The following is a 20,924-nucleotide window of genomic DNA, read 5'->3' as shown; positions in this document are numbered from 1 at the left end:
TTCTGTTATACTAAAGTTTTCCCCTTCCACTGCTCTAAATCTGAAGTATCATATGCACAAATCAACATGAAGTCATTCAAGAGTTAAGATGACAAGCAAGACTGAATAATAACGGTTAGCATATTTTTTTTAGCAAAAATCTCTTTGCCTTTTTTACCACCAGTATTCAACAGGAGTAATACTTCACCTCGTAGCTGCAGGAGGCTTTTGGAATCACACTGAATATCAGCAGTGACATGATGGAAAATGAAATTCTCATGGTATGCTCTTGAATTCTGCCACAAATATCTCACCATCTGTGCACCATCCTCCAGTGCACAAGCCATCGTTGTGGCACTCAAAGTCAAATCTTACAGCAGCAGCATCACACAATTTTATGCTAACAAAAAAGAGCATCTGTGGGCTCAGAAGTTGAGCAGAGCTGTTACATGCTACATAATCTTAATTAAGCCTAAGAGGAAATTCTGCATCCCAAAGCACTTACTTTGTCACTGAACTGATGCTATTTGTGGTGCTAGGCATCTTTCCTAAAACCAGGTCCATAATCCTCTCTTCTGCATCTGAAGGCAGGGCTGTCTCTTCTGGTGGGACCTCAGTTACAATTTCAGCTACATGTTCTGCTGCAAACATGCCAGAAAAATACAGTGTTAATTTGGAGAGCTAGAAAACCTCAAATGCAGGAATTTGCTTTTGTAATGAGATGCAGCACTGAATGTACTATTTGTCCATGACAACAGATTGCAAATAAGTAGGTAGCACTTGCAAGATAAAGTGGCTACTGAATGACAAGTAACATGTAGCCAATATCTCTTACAGAAATGTAATTTCTTACCTTTCCAATCTATTACTAAGGCATCAGTTGAATATGCATCATGAAACTTCCTACTAGAACTTCCCGTAAAGGAAGGTAAGACCCTGAAAAAGGCTCCTTTCAAGAATAAGCCTTAAGGTAGAGAGAGGAAGGTATCTCCTTTTGAGAGGGAGGATGCTTGCTCTCCTGTTACTTCTTGCCGAAAGCTAGGCAGGTCTCTCATAACCAGTATCCTGTGTTTCTCTGGGCTTCTCTATTACTAAAACCGTCACAGGATAACGCAGGTAATCCAAGTGCAGGTGCTGCAGTGTTTAGTGTAGACAAGGACCTCAGAGATAATTAACGAAGTTTGTAAATCATACGCTTTAGTGATCTAACAAAAAAATCTCCGTCCTGCCTCTGTACTGCTTTTTAGGCCTTTCTGAGAAGGCGTCAATACAGACATATGAGGGGATATGTGCTTAGCATTTTCTTAAATTTTGTTTTACCTTCAGAATCTTTCTCTTCAATAATGACAAGAGGTGTTTCCACTTTAGTTGTTTTGGGCTTTCTTCCCCGCCTGGCCTTCCTCCTTGAGTCTGTACCGGCACTGGCTGCATCACAAATCACTGGCTGATCCACAGGGAGAACCTCTGCTGCTTTCTCTGCAACAGTCTCATTTTGGCTGACTTGGGGGGCACCCTTAGCTTGTTCCAGGTGACTCAGCAAATGCTCTGGGTGGATGGGAAAGAACAAGAGAGTAAGGAAGAAAGAAACTGTCATGAAATACTCAAAGTGATAGATCCAGCTGAAGCCTATCTATCAGGTCAACCTGACTTAGCAGAGACTCACTTCAAATTATTTCAAAAGTAGTCACAATACCTTCCTAAATAGAAGCATGCAGTCTATTAAAGATGGAAACGATTACTCACAGGGACTGAAATTTTAAGAGATCTGTTAGATATCACTGAAAAAAGGCTGTGCCCCTGATAATGGGTACCTTTTTCTAAATGCCCAAGTTATTTAGCAGCCTGAATCCCCTTTTCAAAAATGATTCAGTCAGAGCTCTTAAATATTTTAAGTTCCCTTGAAAAATGTGTAAAATATCTGCAAATGAAATGCAGAAAAAAAATTACTTCATTACCTATACTAAATCAGTGCCACAAATACCAGACAGACAATACCACTAAGTATAAGCTGGCATCATTGATCTTATACACTGCTCATGCAGTTCCCCATCCCCGGTATTCCCAACATTCACGTTATCTTCTGGACAACAGTTTTATTTCTTCTAGATTCAACATCACAGTTGTTTGCCCAGAGACTGACCACAGTCATATCAAAAATAATTCCCGTTTTACCTTCCCCGCTACACTTGTTTCTTAAAAGAACACAAAAATTAAAACTTTTATCTTACTGCATCATGGATGGGGGGTGGTTTCACAGTGTCCTGCTCTGGAAGACCAGAATTCTCCTAGTGCTTCTCAGTACTCTCTCATGAATTTCTAGCACTTCTTACCTGTCAGCAGCTGAGGCTCTGGGAAAGCAGATGAACATACTTTACATGTCCACTGGCTGGACTCTGCTTCTTGCGCTCCACTGCCTTCTGGAGTGTTCACTAAACCACAACAAGAAGAAATACTGAAAAGCTCTGAAAATGGGAAGGTGGTAAATCTCTGTAGCTTCATTTATCAATAACTCCTTGGGTATCACAAGTCATGATTTAAGCAACAAAAGGCCCACAGTGCCAGCTGGGACCACTTGGAGGATTTTCTAAACATGAACACTCGAAACATCAGAACAGATGAGAAGTTAGAACAGAAACTAAATGATGCCAGGAAAGAATATGAGTGCTCATGTAAAAGTCTTGAGGGTCCCTTTATCACTTTCTAAAGAACTGTGATTATCAAAGGCATAATATAAAGCAGTTTTTAGCACCTTTAAGACCAGGGTTACCAGTCCTCTTCTGGGTCAGTTGAGGACAGAAGCAGGAGAAGCCTCCTTGCCCTCTGTGAAGAGCATAGCAGAGTAAGAACATTTGGATTATCAGAAATCAGGCTGAGGACAATGAAAACCTGGGTTTGAGCAGTTTCATTAATTAGATGCTCTATGACACCACCATATTAATGTTTTAATTAACATATCAGCTCATGCCAGGTAAAGAAAATAAAGAAGAAATTAGGGGGAAATGGCAAAATGAAAACAGGAAAATGGTTATTCTGTTCACAGTTCATTGTCTTTAAGTCCTTGGATGACATGTCTGAATTTGTCAAGAGGACCTGATAAATCTGGACTGGTTCAGAGATTTTTTTGGTACACACAAAGCTCAATATTCCACAGCCCACAAGACCATCCAGAGGAGGAAGATGACACTGAAACTAGGTTAGGTGAATGGCAGCACAGGAGATTCAAACTGTACCACAGTTTCTGCCACAGACTGCCTGTACAATTGTTAGCAAGCCAGTTAAACTCTCTCTGCCTGAGGACTCTATCTGTAATGGGACGATAAACTTACTTCCTCCTTTTCACTGTTGCCTCTTAAACCAAAGTGAAAGATTCTCTGAGGCAGAGGTTGTTCCCTGCTACAAATTATGTTCAATGTTCAGTACTACAGAGGCGTGTAGTAAATAAATGCCTAGACAATTCAGCAACAGAGATCCCTTCTTCACAGGCTACATAAAGAAGTTCTTATCTTGAGAGCTCTGTCCAGGAGGCCAAAACCAGCAAACCTAAACCCCAAGATTCTGCATAACTTTAAAAAAACCAGTCAGACTGGTAAGCAACATGTAAGCTACTGTATATGTCTCATGAAGTTGCAGACTAGTAAAACTGAAAAAGCACTATGTGCAAAACTGAAGTCTGCTTTGCAAAATTGTCCCTCATTCTGCATTTCCCTTGTTCCTGAGCTGCCTCAAGCAGTAAACCTAGAAACCCTGGTTGTGCACTGGTCTGCCAAGACGAGTTAGGCCCTGGTTAGGTTCCCACTCCTTCAGGCTTCCAGGGTGGCTGCGGTTTACTTGGAAGTACAGATCTGTCAGTTGGGAACAGCTTTGTATAATTTGAAGTGAACAGTCAGAAACAAAAGAGGCCTATTTGGTTTTGGGAACACCAAAACACTACATTAGTGAGAACACTTTGGGGTTCCCAAAGTATAATAGGCAGCATTTTGTTTCTGTTGAAGTTGGACTTTCACATAGTAGGATGAATGATGTAGGAGGGGCTGTTCAAACTCTTCATATTTTTTCCCCCTGGAAAAAATCAATGATCTCAAACTGCAAGACAACTCCCCAGTCAACTTGACATTTTAGCTGTGGCAATATCCAAGTTAAACAAATAGATCTTCTGATTAATTGCTCTGCAAACATCTGCAGCTACTCTTCTCCTCTTCTCCTGACTACTTTTAGTATTAGTAAGCAAAATTTAGCAAAGTAACCTTTTCAAAGAACAGATCCAGAATGGCTTTCTTTTGATCCTGATCTTCATACTACATACTCCAAGTTTCCTTTTAGATATGGCAATTAGTGTTCAGTGGGCTACTGATTTCATTGTTACACTTATCAGAGATTACAGGGTGGGGGGCACTGCTTCATAATTGACCTTGGGGAAAAAGCTCCTATGACACCACTAGTTATTTCCTGAGCCATATGTTCCTTGCCAAGATTACCTGTATTGCTTATTAAGTTTATCTAAATTTGAGTTCCTGTAATCAAGTACAGTCTGAACTCTAATAGTCTGCTGGTATTATTGTAATTTGGAGACAGCCAATGTTCTTGTCATTTCCAAACAGCACTGTTCTTTTGCTCACTCACAGTCTCATATTTTCTTCTAGAACCTGATCATTTGAACTACTACATTTTGCAGAGTCCAAAGATTTTCTTCAAAATTGCCCCCACTCCAACCCTATTCACCTCCAAAGTCAGAAGCAGTTGTGCTTTTCAAGAAAATCATCTGCCTAAACGTTTATTGGCCCCTCTGTCATTTTTCAACCTGCATATGCATTTTAAGCACCATGCTCACGAAAATAAAAATCCAGACTTTCAAATCCTCTCTAAGTTAGTATTTGCTGAAAGTTATATAACTATAGTATCCACATAGAAGTGGTTAACCTAACAGCTCTTTAGATCCATATCTGTCCTCTATCTCCCTTAAAAATAATGTAATTTTGCATACTTGCTGGATCAGCTGCTGGTATGCTGGATTTCTTCATTTTTTTATGGGGGAAGACAGCAGGTGAAGGTTTTGAAGAGATTTTGTTCCCCTCTTTATCAGATTCCATTACTACCAAGCACACATCTGTGAAGAGTAAAAACAGTTCTTTTACTTTCCAGATCCTTTCATTCTCTTGCAGGACATTCTTATGCCTGAATCTCATACAATGTGCCTTTTGTATTCTGGAGCGTATAGTGACAGTGCTGAAAAGAGAAAGCAGGACATACCTAAATTCTACACCTATTCTTAAATACCCATATGCACACAAAAATACATCAACAGGTAAAACTAAAGATCAAAAAGATGAAACCTCTCAGTTAATACCACATGGAAACATCTTAGAATTCAGAAACCTGTTAACCACAACAATTCAGGTGTAGCACTTAAGACTCTGTTTACCATCAAGATCAGCCATAAAGCATGCTGATGGCAATGGCCGCTGCCCAAGCCATTTGTCACCCCAAATTATACACAGCGTAGCACTAATACCATTTGGGGAGTACTCCCAATTTAAGAGCAGGAAGAAAGTGCAATGCTAAATGATGATGCCTTTTCGCTGCAGAAATGCAAAAGTAGAAAAAAACGCAGAGGCAGAGGAACAAGAGACTTCTGGCAATTCTAATTCAGATTCTAAAAAATCTGCTGCCTATCTTTGCCAATGCACAAGCAAATATGTGGAATGGCAGCTCATTCTTGAGCTTATCTTATTCTAGTAGGTCCCACGTAAGGCTGCATAAGACAAAAGTAATTTTTTAGAACTGTGTAACAGTTCTGAGCCAAATGGAAACATTTTCACTTCAACTGAAATAGAATGGCTTCTTTAGCAAATCTGCCTATACGTTTAGACTTACGCTGATACTTGCGTTCCTTGGCTCTTCTACCCAGAAACATTTTTGATGCAACCACCAGTTCTTTAGTTAAGAACCATTTATCCAGTTTGTTCACTCTGAAGAGGATGAATCAACTAGGCCATCCATTTTCAAAAACTCAGATCTATTACAGCGAAGAATCTATGCTTTTTTCTTGCAGGGCAACCATGTGTGCAGGTTAGCCTGACTCTAAAGGCTAATGAATTCAGGGTCAGAGCCTATTTGATAAACAGCACTGTCAACTATAACGGTAGGGGACTATCAGTCCCTATCAGGACTGTGCCCCTAGGAAGGAAAAAAGGCCCCCACACATACCATTGGCAACACTAGTGACCTGCTTCAGCATTGGCTTTTCCATTTTTTTGGCGTAAAAAGCTGCATACCACACTCGCAGCTCAGTTCCTGGTGGGATGTCCCGGGAGGTGGTGAAGTAAATATCATTGTCCTGCTGGAAGGCAGTTAAGTTTTGATGCTCATATTCAGTGGCTGGTCGCACCATCATCATCCAGTTGCAATCATCTTCATTGGAGGTGTCAAAATACACCAGAGGCCCATCTTTCTGGAACACCTGCCAAGCAAAATATGCATATAATAAGGCCCTAAAAAATAATAAAAAGTTAAGAAGAATTTTTACTTTCTGCTTTTACAATGGCTTCCTTTCAGTGTATATCAGAGACAAAGCAAACCTCAACAGCTGCATCAAGCACGTTTCATGTATCATCTTCAGACGAGTAAGTCTGAGACAACCGGGGCAGGATGGGAACAAAATGAACTTCCATCCTAAGGATTCTTGCTATAGCCACCAGTTACTTATAAAATTTGAATGACTGAATACAGGAGAATGAAGGGGAATCCAAACAGCACACTGTGAAACGCCCATCAGCCCAAGCCACATTTCTAAATCTCTGAGTGAGGTATTACTGAAAATGTAAGACTGAACTCACTTATTACTGTAGCATTTTTCCTACCAAAACTTGTCAAGAGAAGAATAAAACAAATGCAAGACAGAAAAAAAAAACCCCAAACACTTATTCTGCATGTTCCATAAACCTAATGCATATGTCATTCATCAAGCAAATACAATCTAAATCGAAAAGACTCATTAAAACAACTGAAATGAACTGCTGTAGTCATGGCCTCTCTTGTATCATCATATACAGAAGGTGAAGGACCAGCAGTTTTGCCCATTGCATCCCAGCCCTATCTCCTATAAGGATGTTGACTTGAAACATGTAGAACGAGCCTTTAGTTTGGTTCTTCTGCATCTTGCCCAGAGAATGCTTGTTTAGGTAGTCGGTTATAGGGTTTGCCTCAAAGATGTCCCAAATAATCCCCCCTACACATATTTTTTTCCATAGCGGTAGATAGCATGAAACCATAATGGGTAAAACTGACTCCATTATTGCTTTTCATGTGGCATGTCTTACCTTCAGGGGAAAAAATGATTCTTTTTCCAGCTTGGCAACTCTCTTGGATTCAAACGGGCCAAACTGGGTACGTTTCACTAGCTGAGTCAGAGCAAATACTCCTTCAGTCCCATCTTCCAGTTGTCTTATCTCCAAATTAGAAGGCAGAGATGATCTAAGAATTGAAGAGAAAATTGAGAAAAAAACAACTACACATGGGACAAAACTGCAGAAATCCATAGAAGAAAGAAGTCAGCATTTATTTCTCCAATCTCCAGTGACGGTAAACTTTTTTTTCTGATTTCTATGAGGATTTATAAACAAACAGAGGAGAACAACTATCAACAGTGGAGGAGGGCTGAGTCAGGGATTACTTGAGAGAGCTGAACCCTTATAAATCCAGGCACCCAAGAGGCTGCACCCGAGGGTGCCGACAGAGTATTCACAATGAGACTATTCTTTATCATCTTGGAAAGATCATGGGCATCAGGGGAGGTGTCTGATGACTGAAGATAGACAAATATTGCACCCACTTTCAAAAAAGTTTAAAAGGATGATACAAGGAACTACAGGTTGGTTGGCCTCACTTCAGTCCCTGGGAAAGTCATGGAACAAGACCTTTTGGGGGGCATTTAAGAGCACATGAGGAAAAGGCTACTGGAAACAGTCACCATGGATTGACTAAGGGGAACTCATGTCTGACAAATGTTTGCCTTCCAGGATAAAATGACCAGGTTTGTGGATGACGGAAGAGCAGTGGATGTCATTTCCCTTGACTTTAGCAAGGTCTTCAGTACGGTCTCTGATGACATTCTTGTATCCAAGTTGGGATGTTATGGTCTGGGTGGGTACACAACTAGTAGAGTAAATAACCTCTACCTGGAGGCCAGTAACAACTGGGGTACAGCAGAGGTCTGTGCTGATACTGGTCCTGTTTAACACCTTTATCGACAATCTAGAAAGGGCAATGGAGTGCACTCTCATCCAATTTGCAGATTACACTAACTGAGAGGCACAGTCAATACATCTGAGGGCAGGACTGCCATCCAGAGGGGCCTGGATAGCCTGGAGAGATACACCAACAGGAACCATATGAAATTCCAAGGACAAATGCAAAGTCCTGCACCTGAGAAGGAAGAAGCCCTGGTGATGGTACTGGCTGAGGGAAAGACCCTACAGGTGGTGGTAGGCAGCAGGCTGGACATGAGGCCATAGCTTGTCCCAGCAGCAGAGGGCCAAACACATCCTGAATGGTATGAATGGGAGCAGCCAGACTGAGGCAAGTGACTGTCCTCCTCTGCTCTGCACTTGCTGGATCTCATCTACCTGTTGCCTCCTGGTTTGGGCCCCCAATACAGGAAAGACTGATAAACTGGAGGAAGCTTAGGGGAGGACCACCAGGATGGTCAGGGGCCTTAGAGCAGTCACCCTGTGAGGAGTGGCTGGGGAAGCAGAGCCTTGATCAGCTTGGGGAAGAGATGGCTGTGGGGTCCCAAACAGCCACCCCTGCACACCTATGGGGACGTCACTGAGCCCAAGGAGTCAGGCTCTTCTGAGGGGCATATGGCAAGTGCAGAAGAGACAATACACATAAAAATGAAAACCGAGCAGTTCAGCCTGGATATTAGTTCTGACTGGAATATCCTGAGACCTCTTCCAAAATGAATTATCCTATGACCTTATAGAACTTTGGTTTTAGTCAGGCTTATTTTAAAAAATAAGCTATATTCCTCCCCAAATTTTAAAACCTTACATACTTAATGGAGAACACAGCCCTTAAGATGAAAGCCCCTTCTGTCTTCTAGACCCCTTCTTGCAAACATTAATCACAAGTGCTTTTGTGCTCCCCACCTCTCTCATTTACCAAAAAAGCTTCTGAGAAGAACTACATATAGTAAATATTGTTACTACATATAATACACAAAGAAAATCTTCCAAAATGACTGGAACCACCATATTGGTTTTGCAGACACCAAATGCAACCCTGTGTTTTCAGCTCTGTGCTAACAGATGAAAAGCTAAAAATAATCAGACAGGCTACTGACTACTCCATAGAAGTTGACACTGGCAGATCCATTTTCCTGTCTAGACGAAGAGAAACACAAAAAGATTGAAATCTTAGCGATAAGCAAAAAATTGAAAAATACTTTCAGTTTTAATAACAGAATACAATGTTAGAGGCAGTATCTTAACACTTCTTTCCTAACCATAAAGCATCCAGTTTATCTTTTCAGTAGAACTGAGGAAACAATGATCATGTGGTCAAGCAACTAGGCTGATTTTAAGAGATTCATATCCAGTTTGTGGTTAAACTTGCTCTCAACGTCAGGCAACTCACTCTCTCAGCTCTTGTTCCCCAGATGTAAAATAAAGGCCACAATCATATTTCTTCTTTCCCTTTCTTATTTTTTTTCAGCTGTAAACTCTTCAGGAAAATAAATACAGTTTTCTATAAACATGGCCATTTTTAAACTCTGCTTTCAAATCCACTATTGGCAACCAACATTTCCACTAGGGAACACATAGCATCTGCCTGCCAAAGTAGGCTGAAAACCAGCGCATGCACCATATTTGCCAACGTTCACAGCTGGAACATCTGGACACTATGGTAACTGTCCACCATACAAGTAACTAAGAGCATTAAATTGCAAGGCAAAAAAAAAAAAAAAAAGGAAAAAAAGAAAAAAGGTAAGAAATATAGTTTAACTTGTCATTGAATTTACTTAGTGCAGGCTAGAGACTTTGCACTGCACAGTTTCCATGTGTAAGAAAGGCAACTCCATCACCAATTTCTATTACTCCTACAGGCATTTTGAAATGACCCTCAAGAACAAAGCACTCCTAGTGTCAGGGCTGTTAAGACAGCAGTTCCCACTAGCATTGGCTGCAGAAGATCATCCACAATGGGTTTCCAGGCACAGGACGGCAGTGCCTGGCAGGAGGTGCAAGGAAGGCCCAGAAGAACAGCCAGGGCCCATGCACACGTGCAGTCAACGTGCACCATGGGATACCAAGAGCATCCTGCCAGGCAGAGAGGGGTCACAGCACTGCGCAACAGACCCAGCACATTCAATATTTACTACAAAATGATCCTGGGAAAACAAAATGTGGCCTATACAGCCAGCATGTGTCAGACTTGCTGCCCACACGCCCGTGTTTTCTGTCCGTGACTTCCCAAGAAATACAGAAGCCCTAAGCACATTATATAATACATGAAGCCATTTGAACTCTCTTTCTGGATTTGTACTGCATCTTCACAATAGTTGTTTCTTTTCCTTAGCCTTATATTTCACACCTTAATATGAATTTTGCTGACAATGCCCAATTGCCTTTATCTGTAAAAATCACTACTCACTGTTGTTTTCTCTTAACTAGATTTTGTCTATTAGTTTCTTTTGGCAAGCATGAATGTTTCTGCTGTGCTGTCACAGATCTTCCAACAGGAGCATTACCCCTATTCATTCATAAAGATTCACAATAATGAGAACAACTTGTTTTGCTTCTGTGTGGAGGAACTTCAGAGGTTATACCAAGCAGGAGGACACAACCATTCATACAAATGAGGAATCCACATACACTTCTCTGAAACTAATATGGTACATCTGAGGAAGGGAAAAAGTTGCAGGTACTCAACCAAGACAGAAGTCATTACCCCGCTTGGCACTATCTGACTTTTTTCCAGAAATCTCAGTGAAGAAGTCCTGATGAGCAGCAAGTTATTTTCTGGCTTCAACTCAGTAGAGCACGTAAGTGTGTGCATCAATTTTTCTGTTTAATCAAGGCCATGTGTCTTCCACAGACCAGGACTTCACTTTTCAGCTGTTACTGTGACACCCATTAAACAGAAAGCATACTTTAAAGAACTAACGTGAGTGTTGTGTTAGTCAGAAGTAACACAAATGTCCCTTACCTTGCCCTGCTCAATACAAAGGAGTCTTTGACTGTCACCACTGGGCCCAGTTCAGGACACTCTGAGTCATGGTACTGCCCACAGTCCTCGCACCCTGCAAGGAAGCAGACAGCATACAGAAAGGCTGATGAAAAACACTTTTGTAAGACAGCTGCCTCCTTCTTTCAAGAGCCAAATACAAAATCTAGCACCAGGCAGAAGACATGCATATGAAGGCAGAGGTTTATCTATATTGCTTAAAAGAATATGTGTAATTGAACATCAAGTTGATAGCTGGCACCTGTGTAAGTGAGATAACACACTATGATCAGTAGAATCAGAAGACAATTGTTTACATTTTCTCTCAAATGAAAATAATTGCCTTACATCCACAGTAAATATTTTGCTTGAAGATGGCATTAATCTTCAAATAAAGTGTCATAACATATATCAGCTAAACAGAACATTACTACCTTCACCAGAACCCAGGTTTTTAGAAACAGCTTGGCTAGCATGGTCTTTTTAGCAACAGGAGGCACAAACATAGTAACAGTAGCAGAACTGGCATGGGGCCTCAGCAGGGCATGAGCAGGCAGTGGGAGCCAAGCTCTGCCTGGAGCAGCACCTGGCCTGCTCATGCTCCTCACTCACTGCGCTGGGAGAGACGCCTCCAGGATACCTTCTGGTGCCCTTCCAAACAAGTCAGCTGGCTGTGTAATATACTTTAGCCACTTCTTAATTCACTGCCATCTTACCTAAATTAACTTCTAGTTTAAGTGGCTGTAAATTACTCATAACTGCATGGTTCCTAAGAAACAATTTTCAGACCAGGATAATTTGAGGCTTTCTAAAATAAGCCAACTTAACAGGATTTCAAATGCATATACATTGCCTCGCTGTGAAAAATAGATGCCAAACTGCCCTGCCTGGTCAGTTGCTGACACAGCTCAAGAAGATATCATTGCACAGGTGTTATATTCCTATAGTGCGATTTCCATCTGAGCACTGTGCTCACAAGGACAAGTCAGGTAAGCCCAGTAAGCAAAGTAGAGGGTGGTTACACCTTGTTTGGCAAGAGAACAAGACAAATGCCATGTCATTCCAGGGTATGTCTCCCTAGTAAAGCTACTCTTTACTCCTAACTGGAAAACTCCCTCTCTCAGTATTTGTCCCAGCGAACTAACAAAAGGATTTCTTCTAAGACATGGAAAAGGGAACCAAAAATACAGTAACAGAGCTCCACGTTGTTTTTTCTTCTGGCAACAAAACTAACTTAGCAGTGAAAATCCACATACATCTGACAAACGGCAGTACCAGCTCGTGCAGCCCCCAAGCCTGGCCCTGCTTCCTGTACAGCTGCTTGTGCTGCCTCCTGGTGTACCAAGGAACGAAACAACCAGCTTTTCCCACCAGTTTATTTTTCAGCTGAATGAATTTCCCAGTCCACTTTGCTGTAAAGCACCAGACAGCTGTATCAGAGGAAAGGATCAGTGGGCAAATGCTATCCACATAGCACCATCATCAAATCTAAGCCTATATGCAAATGGCCTCCCCTGTCCTGTGCTGTTTACCATACCACCCCACTTAGGTGTGCCCGTAGCTCACACTGTGCTTAGTATTACTGAAATAATCTGGGCTAAATAGAAATTCCTAAAACCACAGAGGGTGGAGGAGCCACAGAAGAATGTGTAAGACAGACTGCTGAAAAGAACTGGATTATCATCCACAAAGGGTTGTCATAACCAACAGGGACAGTAAGGAATAGCCAGAGTGACAGCTTCTTAAATGGGCTTTGCTGTCAAAGAAAATAAAGCCCTTAGTCATTCCCCTTACCTTTCAACTGCACCTCGGCACTCCCCACTTCGGCCACTGCACAGGTTCAACAAGATGCAGACAGCATTGTCCAAAACTGCATGCAGGAATAAGCTACACATTTCTCTCACTCCTTTGCAGATGAATGACCCAAGCAGGGAGAATATGACACTGACATTGTGTAGCTTGTCTCCCAAAATCTAAGGGATGCCTTACAGCAGACATTACCCAGGGCTGTTACACTCACCGTATGTGACACTTCCAAGAGACTTTAGCCACAGGAGAAATACAAAATTACTCATGAGGATAAATGGTAAAATAGCCAAGGGGGAGTATATTCAGAGACTTCTATAAAAAATATTCCAAAACACTCTGTCTACAAAATACCTAGTCAATCATGTTAACTATGGAAGCGCACAGTATCACTTATAAAAACTCACTTTTTCAGAACATAAGCCATCCCCATATCCCATGGGAAAAACTTAAAGAGAGCACAAGACAGCTCAAGATATTCAATGACCACAGCCTCCACTGGAAGGGGGAAGATCGTGTTGTGTGACACCTTCTATCTGTGCAATTAGGGAATGGTGTCACATCTCAATCCTTGTTGCTATTCACCAGGGTCTTTTTATGAAGGGGAAGAAAACTTCACCACCAGTATCTGCAACTCAATAAAAACGCCTACTGAGTCGACACTATTTTTTAAGGAAGCCTAGTGAATCTGTGATGGAAGGAAAAGTGCAACTTTCTTTCTGATGTAGTTGTCACAAGGTTAATGTGCAGCTGTGGAGCCAGCAAGGATAAAACACTGTGGGTCCATACCACCGAAGACCTATGCTCCACTCTGCTCTTCCCAGATCAGATCCACAATATCTAGGCCCCCTCTGCTCATACAAGTAGATAAGCTGACTCTACATCTCCCTTACATCTTTTTTTTTCCACTGTAACATCAGATCCTGCATGTCCAGGCTAGTGACAAAGGAGAGGCTGCAGGGCTAGTATGCCACTGATAAACAAGCCTACTAGCCAGGCTCTATCAAGCACGGGATGCTGCCTATCACATCACACTCCCTGGGCACATCACCGCTGCAGCCTCTCTTCACGCACCATGACCTCATGAGTCCAGATCCTAGGTCACGGAGCCTAGTCTGGCACACAGGGTTACGCAGCAGAATGCGGAACACAAGACAAGCTGCATGAGGCACCGGCCCAGCAGCAGGGGCACAAGAACACACAGTGAATGCCATGAGCGAGACTCGTCAGGGCAGTCGGCGCATCTCAAATGGGGCTTGTCCAGAAAGAATAACGAGGCTGCACCCTCCCACTGTGGTGATGCAGATCTTCAACTCAGGCTAGAGGTCAGAGTTCTCCACAGACACCCCTGGTTGCTAAAGCTGGCTGTGTAAACAAAGAGCTTAGACTCGTGTTAGGCCTTCAACCTCACTTCTCCCATGAAAAAGCTGTTCTGCTAACTCACATTCAGAGGTCTCTTTGTGTGTTTGCCAACAAAACCAGGAGAATGTGTATGCTTAAAACGAGCAACCTTCTCTCTACTCCTCCATAAGCTGTTTGAGCTTCCTTTACATAAATACTTTTCTAAATAAAAACTTTGTCTGTTTTACTCTTTAATTGAAAACACTCTGAGTAGACAAGTCACATCATGAGAAGCAGATCATTTTCCTTTCTAATACTTACAAATAAACACAAGCTCATCACTGCAATCTTCAGCCATTTTTTAAACCTGCCAAAATACAAAAGATGAAGTTAGTTCTGAATGACTTTTACTTTCTATATTATTGGAACATCCCTTTATGGAGTAAGGATGCTGACTGACCCAGAGCATACCCAAACACATTGCCCCTGCACAAGTATCAGTGGAAGGTTAAAGAAATTAAAGTTGCTAAAAATCCCCCAGTGACTGCTGTATCCTTACATGTGTTGCCAAAGTCACTACTGAGAAGCCCAAAGGTCTGCACGTTCACAGGCTTTTCTCCCTGAGTCAATGCTCTTCCAGGCCGTTCCCCTTCCCTCCTCTCATCACCTCCAGCCATCCCTGTGTGCCCCTCAACCCCTGCTATAAGCTCCTCTGGAGCCTCAGAACACTTGGGGCCAGATGACTGACCCAGGCCAGCAACAACCACTGCAAAAACAAAGCCCATCTGATTCGGTGCAACATTTTATTGAAGAACAGGTTAAAAAAATTACCTCTGAAGGGTGGATTACTTATTTAATTAACACAGTAATCTTAAGAACCTAAAAACTGCAGATATGATTAAAGATTTGTTCCAAAGGCAAAGTATACTCTCGTAACAAGCATCAGAAAACCTGGAAAAACAAATTCCATCTCTGTCACTGATCTTCCATGAAACAGTAACCAATTTGCTTTTGCCCACAAAATAAAGATAATCTATATTCACTTTTATAGATCAGTTTTGGCAGTATGTATTAAAAACTTGCATAAACACTATTACCCTCCAATGACGCCTAGACTAGTCCCTTGGACTAGACAATCTGAATTATGGTTGGCAAGTAATCTGTAATTATGTATAGCCAAGATCATGACACAAGCAGGATCTAGAAGATAGTTTTCCCTTTTCTAACAATGAAAAAGCTCTCCTCCCTTCGATTTTTCCAATGCCCCAGCGAGAGGCAAAGCAACACAAAGATCGTGACCCAAGACTAAGAGAGAATGAGGCTGCAGAAACAGCAAGCACATTGGTCAATAAGAAAACAGAGAGGAGTAAGAGACTGAACCTGTGAGAGGGAGGAGGACAGGAGGAAACACAAATGAAGACACACTAATCTAGCAGAGCCCTGTTCAAAAAAAGATACAGCATTTGCTACTGCAACAACAAAAGCCAAGCCAACAAAAAGATACACACAAGCACAGCCATTACTCAGGATCAGCGTAGGAGCAGGAGTCCCTATTATGAGTTTACTCTGGAACACCAATGCTTCACAAGCTCTGCCTGGCTGGGCAGTGGAAATATGTCTCAGGCTGGTGCCCAGAGCAGCAGCTACTTCTGCGCAGGTACAGGCTCTATTGACCTCTCAGCACAAGTGAAGCTCCTGTCCCACACAACCGCTATCACTGTCTCAGAAAGGACTCCATACTTGCGCCAAGTCTGCTGCTAACATCACAACGGCACCTGTGTGCCAGGGAGCAGTGTCTGATATGCAGCTGCCAGCTGCACCCATGCTCCGCTCCACCCCAAGCTTCCACCAGAAGCAGCCAACAGGTTCCTTCACCAATCCATAGGCTACTCCCAATTAGCAAAGGACAGTCTATCCCCACACGGAGATGTGCTGCATGGAAAGCCAGCACGTCCAACTGACGGGAATAAAAAGGGACACCTGGTCGCTGGGGCTCTTGTTCACAGCAGGAGGGATCCTGCTGCTCAGTTATCTGGGCAACAGCCTAAGGAGGATTTTGGTCACGGAGTCTGGGCACACTGGCATTGCTCCACAGCCTGTCCCAAGCGCTGCCCTCCCTGACTCCACTGAATGTCAACAGCACGATCCCTCCTAACACCCGCTGCCCCAGTGAGGGGCCAGCACTGCCCATCTGTGGCACAAGCTGGGCCTTCCTCTGCTACGGCTTTTGGGGACTAAACTTATATAACAAAACAGTCAAACATTTACACAAAGGCCCAATGCTGAGCACAAGTTCGGGTAATGTCCTGAAAACACTGTAAACAATGCAACAGGTATTCAGGGCAAACCAAGAGTATAACCGTGTAAAACAAGCCAGAGAAAGCGCATCATAGGTTGATGTCAAAAACGGTTTTGCTTTTTATGGATATTCTGTGCTATTCCAAGAGGTCTACGTCCAGTTATTTTTTAGATAGTTTGTGTCCTGACAAGACTTTAATCCTAAATATGGCCGAATTAAAAACTACTCTTCTTGGTCAACATCTGCATGTTCCAATATGTGGAGGACACAGCGCAGTACTGCTGTGTGACCTACTCATCACAGGCATTTGCCTTCTACAACCTTCCTGTGTCACATTCTGCACAGACAGCAGACCGATGGCAGGCGGCGTTACAGAAACGGCCACGTCAGTCTTGTTCTAGGGGCTGTCAGATGAGAACAGCAACAAAGGGGCGGAGAAATCATAGTGGCGTAAACGTTCAAGGTGACGGGGAGAAACTGGGAAGGTCTCTCAAACCCACCTCACATAGTTGATAAGGACACTGCATCTCACTTATTACTGTATTAGCGTAACTCTCATTTTTGTAGCAAGTACTTTCATTTCCCACATTGCAAATCTGATTCGTCATCCGTCTTTCCTATGCTGAGTAGAATAACCTGCTATGCTCAAAAATAAACAGGAATGGATAGCATATTATGTATCAAATACGTTCACACCTTAACATAAAGGTGCCAAAAAGAGGACGACCTTGCATTAGTATTTGCACCTTGTTACAAATTCCTGCATAGTCTTTTTTTCTCCCTTCCTACTTTATAGAAAGCCTAGGAAAGGAAGAACTGCACCAAAATGGGTTTAACAATTCTGATTTGCAGACATGTACTAATTCTCGCCCTTAGACTACAAAACTCTGCACAAATCTCAACTGTATTTCCTAAGAATTTTTCAAATAAATGACATTATGCCACCCGCTCCAGCTGGAAAACAGAGTCAAGAAGTGAGAAGTGCCATGCTAGCTGACATGATGGCACTGAAGACAGACTTCAGAGTTTTCTGCCCTCATCTGCTGTTGTTCTGGGCCATGTCTGATTTTTCTCTTTTTCTTTTTTCCTCAAGCATTTGTATGAGACACATATTCCTACCGCACGTATGTCCTTCTCTTGCAAAGATCAAAGCTTCTGGGAATTCCAGATATTTTTATATAAAACAGAGATCAATCATAGAATGTCCTGAGTTTGAAGGGACCCACAAGGATCATCGAGTCCAGCTCCTGTCCCTGCACAGGACAACCCCACAGGTCACACCATGTGCCTGAGGGCCTTGTCCAGTCTCTTCTTGAACACTGTCAGGCTTGGGGCCGTGACGCCTCCCTGGGGAGCCTGTTCCAGTGCTCCACCACCCTCTGGGGGAAGAACCTTTTCCTCATGTCCAACCTAAACCTCCCCTGGCACATCTTCCTGCCATTCCCTTGGGTCCTATCACTGGTTGCCAGAAAGACCTAAGCAGTGAATTATCAGGCAAAAATCTACACAGAAGAAATCAGACCACAAGCACGAAGCCTAATTCTGACTGCAGAAGAAGAGAAGAAAACCAGAATTTTCTGCTCGTATAATTAGCTGAATGATTTTTGTACCTGAGAGCACACAACTAAGCACACAAACTCCAGTGGCAACACAGGCCTCTGAATACTTTTCAAACTCGAGGGAACCCAAATGCAGACACTGAGAGGCTGCAGCTTCACAGGTATCTGCTTGCAGAGCATGACATGCAGCATTACTCAGGGAACCGCTCAAGCCATAAGCTATCCAAAAATGTAAGACCTGATATAAAAGCATATTTTCCTCTTAAACTGCTGATGAAAAAACAGGCTCCTGTGGCAAGTTGTGTAAGTTTGATCTCGCAAATTGATTAAAAAAAACCCCCACAAGATGTACTTGAATTTAATAACCAACCAAGTAAAATTAAAATTTCCCTTTCTTCAGTTTTCCATTGAAATTCTACAATGGGGTTCTACTGATGTGAAGAAGTAACTTGAAAACACAAGTGGATGGGTACAGACAATACATGTGTGCAAGCAAAATGCACTTAAAACTACCCTTTGTTATTTCTTCACGGTGTAAGTCTAATTTGTTCACACTACTGCTCAAAGTCGTTGGAAACTATTTGTCGCAATACCTGGTAAACTACAGCGAGGCCTTCTATTTCTAAGAAATTATGATCACTCTGTCAGTTATTATGGAGAACAATTTCTGTATGGCTAGGGTGGGCAGTGGGTGTTGACTTCATGCCACCTTCCCTTTCCGACACTTGCTGCCACCACGTTCACCCTGCCCAGGGTGAATTTACACACACGCCAAGTGTAACGAATGCGAGCAGAAAACGAGCGTATTGCAGAAAAGAAACCTGTGTGTATGAAGCAAAACAGACTGGGGCTTCTCTTCCTTTCGTCTTGCACCCAACACACCGCATCTTCTTCCCGAAGGGCCGGTCCCCATCCTCGGTGAGCGACCTGCCCCCCGCTCCCCACCTCTGCACCGCGCCCCGCCAGCCCTCCCCGAGGCGGGTCCGTGCCCCGCCGGGGCGCCCCGAGCTCCCGCAGCCAGCGCCTCGGCAGCCGCCGCCACGGGGCCTGGGAGGGGGACGGGGCGCCAGCCCCAACAGGGCTGTTTCCCTCACAGGCCGCGCGCCCTCCCTGGACCAACGGCTTTACCGGGCGCGCCCCGCCCGCGCCGTGACACAGCCCCAGCGGCTCGTCCCGCAGCCGCCGCCGCCACCGGGGCTGCCCAGGCCCGCGGGGGCTGCCCAAGCCCGCCGCAGCCTCCCAGCGCCGCGGGGCGTGCATGCGAGTGTGCGCGGGGGGGGTGTGTGAGGCCTGGGCGCGGCGCCGCGCCCGCCGCGGGCACGGCCGGCGCTGAGCGGCGGGACCGCGCGGCAGCCGCCAGGAGCCCGGCGAGCGGCAGGGCCTGGCCCCGGGATCCGGGAGCGGCTCCGCCGGGTTTTGCCTCGGACCCGACTCGCCCCCCTCCCTACCGCCCTCCCTCCGCGCGCCGCGGCGCGGCCGCTGTAACAAAGAACAGGCGGCATGGAGGAGGCGGCGGCGGCGGAGGAGGAGCAGGCGGCGGCCGCGGGGCCACAGCCGCTGCCGCCCCGGGAGCTCTCGCCGCCGCCCCCGCCTCGGCCCCGTGCGCCCTGGGGAGCGGCGGGGCGGCGAGCGGGGGCGCGGCGGGCCGGGCCGGGAGCGGGGCGGGGATCCCGCGTGGAGGGTGGCGCGCGTGGGCCGGGAGACGGAGGAGAGGGGGGCACGGCGGGTGGGAGCGCGGGGAACCGGCGTTACCTGCCTGGGGAATGGCCAGACCCGGATCGGATCCGGACTCCGGGTTCCGATCCGCTCCGGAAACCACGCGCCACCGGAAGCTGGCGCGACCGGCCGCAAAGCACGGTGGGAAGTGTAGTCCCCGAGCGGCGGCGGTTGGGGAGCGGCCGGAGAAGGGGCGGGGGGCGGTGGCGGCTCTGACCCTCTGCCGGCGCCTTCATCGCGCTGGCTCGCCGCTGTCAAGGCTGTGGCGGATCCCCCGGGCGGATACAACACCTGTGCGAGGGGCGGCCGCCCCCACCCGGCCCGTTTCTCCGCGGCCCCGGCGTGGCGCTTCGGCCCTGGGCTGGAGGAGGAGGGTGGCTGCCGTTGAACTTGACTTAGCGACCCAGGTTGCAAAAGCTGCTTTTTCCTTTCCCGTGTTGGGCAGTGCCAGCCGCAGGGCGGGAGTCCCCTGAGCCATCTGTCAGAGGGCGCTGGGGGATCACGGACACGCCACGTCAGGCGCAGGGCTGGATGCAGGCCCGGTGGGTTTTCCTCTGTTAATTCCTGAACGAGCACCTGAGCACCTGTCTCCTCCCTAGCCACGCTCCGCCGAGGCGAACACGTTCAGCCATCCTCAGTCTGGCCTTACCTGGATGGTATCAGGGCCGAGCCCTGCTGTGTTCATAGCAAACAGTGCGGCCACGTGTACCACTCAGGAACAACCAGTGATGCCTGTTTTTTTTATATCACGGGATTCCACTGAGACCTGGCACCCAGGAAACAAAGGACGTGGACTCAGTGCCCGCAGCTCAAGGGTATTTAAACCCCTAGTTTGGGTTGTTGTGGTGCTTGCCCCTCTCCCAGCTGAAACGTGCGCTGCACAGCAAAGAACTCCCCTCCAGGGGAAGAAGAGGCCAGAAGTACATATGCTTTTTGTATTCAAGATGCCCCAACTCCGGTAAAAGGAAAAACTCTGGTAAGAATTGTCACTTACAATGGAG

General features: G+C 45.0%; 1 protein-coding gene across 3 annotated transcripts in view; it reads right to left on the bottom strand.

Annotated features, from left to right (window-relative positions):
• Positions 1-20,010, bottom strand: part of PRDM15 (PR/SET domain 15) — a 42,184-nt gene extending 22,174 nt beyond the window's left edge. For 2 of the 3 annotated variants that reach the window (XM_065639419.1, XM_065639427.1), the window contains exons 1-9: positions 19,960-20,010; positions 14,671-14,716; positions 11,185-11,278; positions 7,296-7,449; positions 6,184-6,436; positions 4,961-5,083; positions 2,310-2,408; positions 1,300-1,524; positions 485-620 (exon numbers count right to left, since the gene is read on the bottom strand). In XM_065639419.1, coding sequence (XP_065495491.1) covers positions 485-620; positions 1,300-1,524; positions 2,310-2,408; positions 4,961-5,083; positions 6,184-6,436; positions 7,296-7,449; positions 11,185-11,278; positions 14,671-14,707 — 1,121 coding nt within the window. In that variant the 5' untranslated portion in view covers positions 14,708-14,716; positions 19,960-20,010. Of the gene's footprint in view, positions 1-484; positions 621-1,299; positions 1,525-2,309; positions 2,409-4,960; positions 5,084-6,183; positions 6,437-7,295; positions 7,450-11,184; positions 11,279-14,670; positions 14,717-19,959 lie in introns of those variants that run through there. The other variant, XM_065639434.1, reaches the window with a different exon arrangement.
• Between the last annotated feature and the right edge of the window lie 914 nt (positions 20,011-20,924).

The sequence above is a fragment of the Caloenas nicobarica genome, chromosome 1 (assembly GCF_036013445.1).
Source record: "Caloenas nicobarica isolate bCalNic1 chromosome 1, bCalNic1.hap1, whole genome shotgun sequence".
NCBI classification, from domain to species: domain Eukaryota; kingdom Metazoa; phylum Chordata; class Aves; order Columbiformes; family Columbidae; genus Caloenas; species Caloenas nicobarica.
Note: the sequence above shows the minus strand (reverse complement) of the source record. Positions and strands in the feature narration are given on the sequence as shown.